Below are 11,409 nucleotides of genomic sequence, written 5' to 3'. Positions count from 1 at the left end.
AGCGGTGCTGAGGCTTTGCAAGAATGCAGCACTCAATCGCCAGCGTGTATACTTTACAATCCACTGTACCTTCTTGTATATAAATAAATTCAGAATAAGATAAAAGTTATAATGCATATAATACGTTTCCATGTGTGTGGGTAGGTGTATGCTCGTGTGTATGTATATTTTTGTATACTTATTTGTGCGTATTTATGTGTGTACTCACCTAATTGTACTCACCTAATTGTGCTTGCGGGGGTTGGGCTCTGGCTTTTTGGTCCCGCCTCCATGCATCTACATGTGTGTGTGTGTGTATATGTATGCTTGCTTGTAAGTCTGTATGTACGTTCCTCGCTGAATGTATGTGTTTTTGTGTGTACACGAGTACAGTACATGGTCTTGGGATAAGATTTCATTGGTTTATTGATCGGTTTAGCCTAGTGTTTTTATGTAATTAAAAGTGTAATTTAGTGTAATTATGTGTTACATGTTCGTCAAGATAATTAAGTCTGTAGTTCATTTTCCAAAGCGTACTTTCAAACTTGAAGTTCACCGTCACACACGCTACTGTGACGAACATAGAGTTCACCGTCACACACACTACTGTGACGAACATAGAGTTCACCGTCACACACACTACTGTGACGAACATAGAGCTCATCGTCACACACGCTACTGTGACGAACATAGAGCTCACCGTCACACACGCTACTGTGACGAACATAGAGCTCACCGTCACACACACTACTGTGACGAACATAGAGCTCACCGTCACACACGCTACTGTGACGAACATAGAGCTCACCGTCACACACACTACTGTGACGAACATAGAGCTCACCGTCACACACGCTACTGTGACGAACATAGAGCTCACCGTCACACACACTACTGTGACGAACATAGAGTTCACCGTCACACACGCTACTGTGACGAACAGAGTTCACCGTCACACACCCTACTGTGACGAACATAGAGCTCACCGTCACACACGCTACTGTGACGAACATAGAGCTCACCGTCACACACGCTACTGTGACGAACATAGAGCTCACCGTCACACACGCTACTGTGACGAACATAGAGTTCACCGTCACACACACTACTGTGACGAACATAGAGCTCACCGTCACACACGCTACTGTCACGAACATAGAGCTCACCATCACACACCCTACTGTGACGAACATAGAGCTCACCGTCACACACACTACTGTGACGAACATAGAGCTCACCATCACACACGCTACTGTGACGAACATAGAGCTCACCGTCACACACGCTACTGTGACGAACATAGAGCTCACCGTCACGCACGCTACTGTGACGAACCAGATGTGAGCTAGCCTACTTAACCCTCAACTCAACAATAACAAATAAGAACATATCTCCAAGGGAAGAACAGGTGGAAAGTCAATATATTATTGAAATAAAATCCAGACTTGTGACTTAAGATCACCACCATTGGTCACGCGGACAGGGCAGTCACACACACTTAAGACACATGCACGTAACAACGGGTTCAAAAGCACAACTAATATTTCAAGGGAATATGTATTAAAACGAAGGAAAGAGTACCACGATACTACGTGGTCAGTCGCTTTACATGTACGTAACTTTCATCCGTGGAGAGTCGGAGTGAGATGACCTCTTGCGTTTTCAGGTCAAATCTGTGAATATAGACACGTTTATCCTTGTCTGTACGACTTCAGGGACTAAGCTTCTTACATAAACGGGTTGTACCAAGCTTGAAACACGCGTAATGAGTCAAAATCTAAAGTTTAAAACAATAATATGACGGTCCAAAAAAATGAAAATTATACACCATATATGGCGCGGTGGCCTGGGTGGTGGGTATTGGCTTTCAGGGTGGGAGGGTACCCAGAGCTCAGTGGGCTGGCGTCCTTCGTCGAGGTGATACGTGTTGCGCTGCTCCTCTCCGTCTCCCTCACTCGCGTACACTCGATACAGACACGTGAGTCGCCTTCCTAGATTTGTTCCTGCTACTAAAATTTGTTTGATATGCACTCACAGGGTGTTTGTAATGTATGTATCAGAGTAGAAAAAAAGGATATTTTGTTTCGTTTAATTACGGAATTAAGAAATTCATTCGTGTGCATTGTCAGATTTCATTCACATTTATTCACGATACCTTTTTTTTTTAATCTTGCAGGCCTCCTGGAAGATAAGGCTTAGGCTACTAACACAGTGGTGCTATAACGGTCTATAGGAAGTGATGCGCAGTTATATAGCCTAGTGCCCAGTTGTTCTTCGCGGACATTATAACACTAGAAAGATATCTGTCAATGAAGATGGCCAAAATAGAGAAACAAGTGGGCACTCAAGAGGGCGGGGGTGGTGCAGTGGATGATAACAACAATAATAATAACAATCAGAACAACACAGAAAGTACCAACACAGCGTGTAGTTCCGGAGTGAAGTACCAGCTGCGACCTCGAACTCTCCTCCCCCGGCGTCGGTGTGACAGTGAGTGGAGTCTTCAGGACACCCTGCGACACAAGCAGCGGCCGCCGCCACTCTCCAGGTACCGCAGGAAGACCGCTAATGCCCGGGAGAGGTACCGCATGCGGCAAATTAACACCGCTTTCGAGAGTCTGCGAGGCGTACTGCCGTCGTGGGTGTGTAGTCGACGAGCCGCTTCTGAGATGACTAAGATTACCACGTTGAGGCTGGCCTCCGCGTACATCAGATCTCTCCAGGACATCCTGGACGGTAATGCCCATCAGGACACCTGCTCGTGGGTCCTCTCAAGCATCCTGCAGGACGCCTCCAATCTCCAGGAGTCGCAGCCAGACCTAGGTCCTGGAAGTCAGGGCAAGACTCAGCAATCCCTTGTTCATACGACGTCAGATCCAGACTTTGTTACTTTCCTGTGCGCGTCAGACTCTGGGGTCTTCCAAGATAGCATGGAGTCTTTCTCATACCTCTCACCCATGTCTGAAACTGAAGCTGTAGCACTTCTCCTGGGGAATGAGCCTCAGTCTCGACCCTGGACTGAGGGTCAACATTCCCCACTTGTGTCATGATCTCTACGAGAAAGGAATCGTGAAGGTTTTGATGTATACTTAGGACTGATTCCGTACCAACAGTATTCATTCCCGCTGGTATCGTAAAGTGATTTATTGAACAAGCGAAGTAAGAGATTTTTGGTGATCGAGTCTTGATATGCATGAATGACACGGTACAGCTTGAACGCCGGCTTAGTGATCTTTACGAAAAAGGTCTCTGCCGTCCCGGTCGAGGACGACCTCAGACCTGTTACTGGACCCGAGTCCACTACCTGCAGGTTTTCTGGTGCCATAAACGACCAGCGGGATCCTTCTGCTGGAGTTAAAGTGTGATAATGTAAGTAGTTCGTACTTGAAAAGCAAAAATAATTTGCCGTCTGTGGTGGAGTTTTCCGGTATACGTAATGCTATCATGTTATGCTCCTGTGAGTGAAGTTGTCGAGGAAGACTTTCATGAAAGATAAGTCAACAACAAGTGCAAACAAATATTTTAGATATATATTATATATACAGTAAATGTATATATACAGAGAACCTATTATAGATAACTTTTCATTTACTCATATGAGGAGTATAATTTCGAAAATAAAATGAATAAAGTGAGATGAATGTGTGCTTTGAACACAAGTGTAATAACAGAATGACTTATGTCATTGGTGTAACTCAGATTCATAGTGAAGCAAGTGTTGTTACGGAAGTGTATTGACCAGTGACGTAATACACAGTGACTTACACCCATGTTGACCAGACTAGAGGAACGTCGTCCCTTCACTAGAAAGTGAAGGGACGACGACGTTTCGGTCCGTCCTGGACCATTCTCAAGTCGAAGTATGCAGACTCCTCGTCTGCATACTTACATCCATCATGTGATAAAAACTATATGTGAAATGTGAAGAACAGAAATCAAATACTATTGTTTAAAAAAACTTTAATTAAATTTCTAATTGCTCTACTACAGTGAGATTGTAGTGCTCGACATAAGGAGAACAATTGCATAGACAATTTGTGAAACTGATCATCATTTGTATATGATGAATTTTACGCGAATTTCCAATAAATGAAAAATGTTAATCCATCTGTATTAACGACATACTAAACATATGTCGTTAATTAACGACATATTAATAGTATGTCATTAACGTCGTATAACGTCATTAATAACGGACGTATTAACGACATACTAAGTGTAGTTGTTCACAGTCTATGTAGTGAGAATTACATTATTTCAATGGTCTAATTATTTAAATCAGTTATTTATTATTCTGCTGAGCGATAGTTTGTTTTTTCAGCCTTGAACTAGATACTCTGTTAGTCCGAGACCTGAACCTTTGAGATGTTTCTCTACGTTTATTATACGGCTGAGACGCCATGTAGAAGTCAAACTGAACTATAATGTCATGTAGAAGACAAACTGAACTGTAATAACATGACTTTTACAAGCTAGATGAGATTGCATTCTGTAAAAGCATGTAAATGACTCCTTTGCACACCAGATGCGAATTACCTTGAATAACTAAATTGTAATGACTTTCAAACTAAATACAAATGCTAAACCATTAAATAAAAAATACGCCTATGTATTAAACGTTAAAGGAATTTTTGTAATATACATTTTTAATTACCTAGGATACAAATTTTATTAGAATATATTTTAATGAAATATAATGCATGTGTTATTTAGTCAATATTATTATATTTAGTTAAAAACGAGATAAATGTTAATACGAAAAACATTATTTAGAAAAAGCAGTATTGATTCTGAAGGTATTATTGATCATTAAAAGATTTAAGCCGAGTGATCTAGCAATTTATTTAAGAGAAAATGTTGTTATTGTATTACCTGCTTTTTGCGTCACGCAATGAGGCAACTTTCCCAACAGGATTGGCTAATTTCGCTATAGCCTATCAGAGGAACATAACTGGGATATTTTGTCAATAGAAATAGAACATGGCACCATAGACAGACATACAGCCTATTAGTTGTGTATGTTTAAAATATAATTTGATCAAGAAAAATTATATATATACCAAACACAATCTAGGCTTTAATAAGATATTTTCTGAATATTCTCCAAAATATCGGTGGTCCGCCAGGAAGACAAAATTACGTTAGCTGACATAATAGTTAACGTGACTAAAGTATATTCCATCTTTACCCATTGACAAATAACTGTTAAAACGGGAGATTAGTCGATCGAGAGTTAAACCATTCCCGGTCCTTACGTTATTGCTTTAACCTCATTATTCTTGATTCAACTCAGAAGAAATAGAATGTAAGTGAACACTCTCTAACGTACATATTAGAATTAGCATACATTAGGTCTCTTAGCACAGTTGGCTTTGTTTTCGACTCAGTCGGGGATCCTGGGTTGGATTCCCGGGCGGGACAGTGTTGGGCACGTTTTCTTTCACCAAATGCCACTGTTCACCTGGCAGCAAGTAGGTACCCGAGAGTTATGTCTCTTCTGTTAGGTTGCATCCTGGGGAGGGTCTATACTTCAGTCTTGGCAGGGAATGTGTGGACCTCGATACAAGCCTAAAATATAACTACAGGCTTCCTGTCCCCCAACAATATATTATAAAATTCGGGACAGCACGAGCCTAGCTCTCATCCTATACACGTAGGTAATTACCAAAATAGATATATAGCTAGCCAGTGTGTATATCCTGGAAGGAGTACAGCGATGCCCAACGGAAAATATATACACAAGGATGACCATGTGGTAATAAATAGGTGAGGATAGAGACAAAGACGCCGCCTATCCCTTGACACTAGTCAGCTCGCCTGCGCTTCAAGGACGACTGTACCGCCACACGTGTCGTCCAGGCGCTCGGCGAGACTACATTTAACGCTGTAGATAACCTTTGTAGCCTGGGTTTAGCCCCTGACTCTGTCTCTCCGACTTGGACGTTTCCTCTCACCGGCTATTCTTTCAGCTATACCCACTTCCCCGCTCACCCGACAACCCGTCCTCTTAAAAACGTCACTCTTCGCTCATATGCGCACTATGGCCAAATTTGGACGTAATTTGAAATGAAATCGACTCACAAAAGTGACGTTCTGTTCCGTTTTCTATTTGAGTTGTCCGGCGTACGCGCAGAGGTTATAAGAGGACACTTTAAATTAACGTTTTGAAACTTTATGAGAATTTCCTGCCCACCTAACCTATCAGAGGACCCTTAACTTACTGTTGTTGAAAAAAAAATCCAAATTTATTTTCATTTCTTTTTTTAATTTTCAAATTACGTCCAAATTCGGCCATACGGACAAACGGCCAAAACCGACGTTCTTTTTAAGAGGACAGGTTGGACCCGAAGGGTATCTTGTCCTTTATTTTGTTCGTTCGTTGTAGTCGTGGTGGGAAGCCTCCTCCACGCACAAGTACATATATATGTGCCCTTCATATATAATTATTGTTAATAATATTCCTGTATATTATATTAGGAGATTTTGTTGATTAATATTCAACCAATTATTATTATAAATTATTATCATCATTATTATAACGCTGACAGTGAGGGGGTTATACAAATATCAACATGTCATCCAGAACTGATAGTACTTATTCCAACTATTGGGCAAACGTACAAAAATGGACTGTTGCACTCAAAAAGTTCAAGCTTTTTACTATTTATTTCGTAGAGGGCACAAGAAAGGATAACCAAACCAAACTGTTTATAGGCCTAGAATAAGATATAGCTGATATAGGCTATATTATATTAAGCCTAAGATGACATATATTATGGCTTGCAGTGCTTATTTTGGCCTAGGTCAGATTTGGTTGTGTTCTTACTGTCCCATTTTTATAATAAGTACGCCATTTGATCGTTCCAACAGTTCAAATCGTAAAAACTGCTGGAACAGTTCACGTTTTGGGAACAATTTTGGGGAGCAACGCTCCATTTTTGTACGTTCGACCATTTGTCGTTGTAAATCATATTTTGGGTGATGAGTTGACAGGTTCTGCGTCCACCACTTGTTAAGTGAGTGATGGTTTGAAACCCATAGTGTGGCGAGTCGACAACCACCACTAAAGGTTATTTATGGTAAGGGATTGAGGGCTTCCCATAATTTAAACACTTGTATTCTATGTATATTATATTATTATTCTATCCAATATTATGTATATATATATATATATATATATATATATATATATATATATATATATATATATATATATATATATATATATATATATATATATATATATAAATAATATTGTTTGTAAATACTGGGTTTTGTACACATCGAGGGTTCTGTCACAAAACAGAAATAAATGGAAAGCATCTTATTTTTACATTTTAGTATCCTGTGTATTTGTTGAAAAAAGTGATTTCGAGCTTAATTTATATATATTATTTTTATTAAAAACTAGATATTCACTGACAAATATTTATAAATTAAATTGTAGAAATGACACACTGTAATAGTGTTCTTGCAAAACTGATGCAGTTTAGAAAAAACAATTTTCTCAGTTGATCAGAATATTTTGTTTAAATTGTATATCTGCTAAAAATTAATCTGCACTTTAATGAAATTAACATATTATATTAACAACAAATTGCTTGCCAGTTTAGGCCTGATTGTACCTGTGTGAGGCAGCATTTAGGAAAAATGGGAATATTTATAGTAGGTCAAACTACTGAGTTAGTTTTGGTTTAAGTGAAACAAAAACGTATATGTTTATGAAACCTAACACACACACACACACACACACACACACACACACACACACACACACACGCACACGCACACGCACACACACACACACACACACAAACTCAGCTCTCTGCTCTGCTCCAAGCTCCGTCGCAACGTCTACGACACTGCTGTATCCAGGACTACTAAATAAATATGAAACTCGCTAAACACTGTATCTAATCTACTCAACAACGGAACATAATCGTAGCCTGGGGCCACGATTATTAGCAAGACAGTTGAGAGGCGGGACCAAAGAGCCAGAGCTCAACCCCAGCAAGCTCAACTAGGTGAGCACACATACATACATACATACATACATACATATTATATAGTAACAACTTCAGGAATGTTGTTGTTTTAGATTTAGCTACTCAGAAGGAAATGTCCATGTAGCACGGGTTATGGTGAGCCCGTAATTCTTCAGGGAGAACTATCATATATTATTAGTCAGACAAGAAGCCTGGACAGGTGAAGGGGCTCAGATAACGTCAGGTCACGTTCCGCAGCCAGGGGTCAGAGGTCAGCTGGACGGGGTCAGCCACGCCTTTCCTTATCCCTTGTTCGCACACGTGATGGTTCCAGCTATGATGATGGGTTGCGTCACGTACTTCATATTTGCAATGCGTCACGTGCGTCGCATGGGTCTCGTGTATGTCGTACGCATCACCTGACCTCGCCAGCTTATCTTGAACTTTCATTATTAACGCTCCCTCGTCTACTAATTTAGTTTATAAATTATTTAATTTGCCGTTTTGAATAATCAATTTTCCGGTCAATTACGTTTTTTTGTGTTGCTGTACTATTAATGTAATTTTTCTTATTCTTAATTTTATTGAGAAAATCATTTGGTGCAATGTGTGGATTAGACAACCCATCTTCCGAATTGACAGTACGTTTTAATAATAAGTATATTTCCTGACTGCCATACATAGTACAAAATTGCACTTATTGGGCTGTTACATTTACCTCCCCATTTATTCTCGTTTTCTGTTAAGACACTAACAATTTTAGGATGAAGTTTTGAAGTTTAATTTATTATACACAAGTTTTAAATATCAGGAATTTCTTTTTCAGTTTTATTAAACAATAGAGATTTTATACAAAATTTGAAAATATCCTGAGTTACTTTACAATTTATTAAAATATTTTAGTTTTGTTTTATTTGTATTATAAAACTGTAATATCAATATAGCTACAGGTTAAGTAGTAATTGTAATTAAGAAGCAATAAAATGCTTATCCTCAAAAACTAAGACGGTTAGGTTAGGTCGTTGTTTTCTATTCAGCTTTTCAGGTAAACTTCAAATATTCACAATATATTTGACTACGGTTTAATACTAAGTGGAAATAAGTACAATTCTTGACTGCCATACATAGTACATAATTGCACTTAGCTGTTACATTTACCTCCCCATTTTTGGAGGACGGGCTGGGATTAGAACTAAAGTTCTAGTAAATACCAAACGCTTGCACACAGAAATCACAATAGCGTGATGCATCAAATGAACAAATCCACAAGGGCCGTGATGAGGGTTCGAACCTGCGTCCGAGAGGATCCAGAAAAACCCAACTAGATGAGTAGATGAATTAAACTCATTGAGTGGCTAATATAAATTAACTCAGGCAAGTGCAAAGAAATGAGACATGTGTGGTGTCAAGAGGAGGGTAGACACAAGGTACCAATTGGAAGAAGAAACCCTTCTGGAATGACAGAGGGAAAAATATCTGGGAGGTTGAGTCCTATGCACAGAAAACGTGGATTTTTTGAGGCGTTACTTTTCAAAATGGGTTGCATTTGTAACTGGTTGTTGTTGTTGTTTAAGATTCGCTGCCTGGATCAAAAGTTCCAAGTAGCACGGGCTATGGTGAGCCCGTGTGTAACTCTGGTTACGATATCCTGAACGTAAATAATTATCAAATGAAGGCGCCAAGCCGAAAACACAATGTATCGCTGGCTATAACGTAAAAAACGCGATCTATTAGTTGAGATGACGGGATGGCGCTTAATAAGATCCATTACTTGGTTCGAACCAATGTAACAAAATATGTATAATTATATATCCTTGCATTTTTTCTATATTGTTTTATCTATCATCATATGTATAGAAAAATATGTGTATAAAACCTAAAACACACACACACACACACACACACACACACACACACACACACACACACACACACACACACACACACACACACACAGGTGGAAACTGAGTGCCCAAATGAGCCACAGAGATATTAGAAAGAACTTTTTTAGTATCAGAGTGGTTGACAAATGGAATGCATTAGGAAGTGATGTGGTGGAGGCTGACTCCATACACAGTTTCAAGTGTAGATATGATAGAGCCCAATAGGCTCAGGAATCTGTACACCTGTTGATTGACGGTTGAGAGGCGGGACCAAAGAGCCAGAGCTCAACCCCCGCAAAAACAACTAGGTGAGTACACGTAATTTTAATACATTTTCACGTTTTCTTTATTGTTATGCTTGACAGAATCGTTTATGTAGAACAATCACCACAGGTTATACAGGATAATCATTAAAATTCTTACATGCATTTTACACGCTAAGAAGTGTTATCTCACCTCAGTGCATTGTAAACCTTCACCCACGCCCCTTGATTTATTATTAGGTGTTTTATAAGAGTATACCCTTATTTTTCTCCATGCTCTTTCTCCTTTTTTAATCTCTCTCTCTCTCTCTCTCTCTCTCTCTCTCTCTCTCTCTCTCTCTCTCTCTCTCTCTCTCTCTCTCTCTCTCTCTCTCTCTCCCCCTTTCTCTCTCGCTCCCCCTCTCTCTCTTTCATATCTTAAACCCTTCTGCCAATCCCATATCACAGTTAGTTCTCAATCCTCCTTAATTAAAGTTCCTGAACAGCCTTCTCCTTCTCGCCTCTGCATGACGGAAGCAACCGATATCAATTTGTACTTATTTGATACTGAATTTATCGTGAATTGCTATATATATATATTTGGTGTTTTCGTGCGGGGGATTTGTTTCTTTAACGAACAATAGGAATGACACAAGTGGTTAATTTGAGGGCGGTCGCTTCTTGTATACTTTCACTATTTAGAACATAATATTTTCCATTGTCGGGCACAAGATGTCTGTTATTCTTGAGTTTATCGAGGTCCTCCCCTACCCAAGGCTTTTCCCCAGTTTGCAGCCCGTGGGAAATCTGTCTTCTTACAAATTACGTCTGAATTTGGCCGTTTGCCGGTATGGCCAAAAATGGACGTAATTTGAAAATGACAAAAAATTGAAATTGATTTTTTTTTCCTAAACAGCAAGTTAAGGGTCCTCTGGTAGGTTAGGTGGGCAGGAAATTGTCCTAAAGTTTCAAAACGTCATGAAAAATGTTAATTCAAAGTTTCCTCTCCTAACCTTACCGAGTAAGCCGGAGGACTCAATGGAAAATGGAAGCGGCTGGCGAAAATGACGTACTGTCCTGTTTACTGTTTAGGATCTTCTGGTAGGTTAGGAGAGGACACTTAAATTGACCGTTTTCTTTGCGTTGGGAAACCTTAGGAGGACGGGCTGGCCTACCTCCCGGGTGCCTATTTACTGCTAGGTGAGCAGAGAAAACAGGTGAAAGGAAGCTTTCCCGCCCATCTCTGTCTTTCCGCGGGAATCGAACCCCAGGACCCAGGGGTGGCGAGTCAACGACCCAGACCACTCCCCTGCGCCGTTG

General features: G+C 39.9%; 1 protein-coding gene across 1 annotated transcript; it reads left to right on the top strand.

The window, feature by feature from the left end:
• The first annotated feature begins 1,876 nt into the window (after positions 1–1,876).
• On the top strand, positions 1,877–7,149 carry LOC138358836 (transcription factor 21-like). Its single transcript, XM_069317138.1, has 2 exons — positions 1,877–1,957; positions 2,156–7,149. Exon 2 carries the CDS (start codon positions 2,289–2,291, stop codon positions 3,027–3,029), a length of 741 nt encoding a protein of 246 aa, XP_069173239.1. The 5' UTR covers positions 1,877–1,957; positions 2,156–2,288; the 3' UTR covers positions 3,030–7,149.
• Positions 7,150–11,409: the final 4,260 nt, after the last annotated feature.

The sequence above is a fragment of the Procambarus clarkii genome, chromosome 86, assembly GCF_040958095.1.
Source record: "Procambarus clarkii isolate CNS0578487 chromosome 86, FALCON_Pclarkii_2.0, whole genome shotgun sequence".
NCBI lineage: Eukaryota > Metazoa > Arthropoda > Malacostraca > Decapoda > Cambaridae > Procambarus > Procambarus clarkii.
This window is presented reverse-complemented; position numbering and strand designations above follow the sequence as displayed.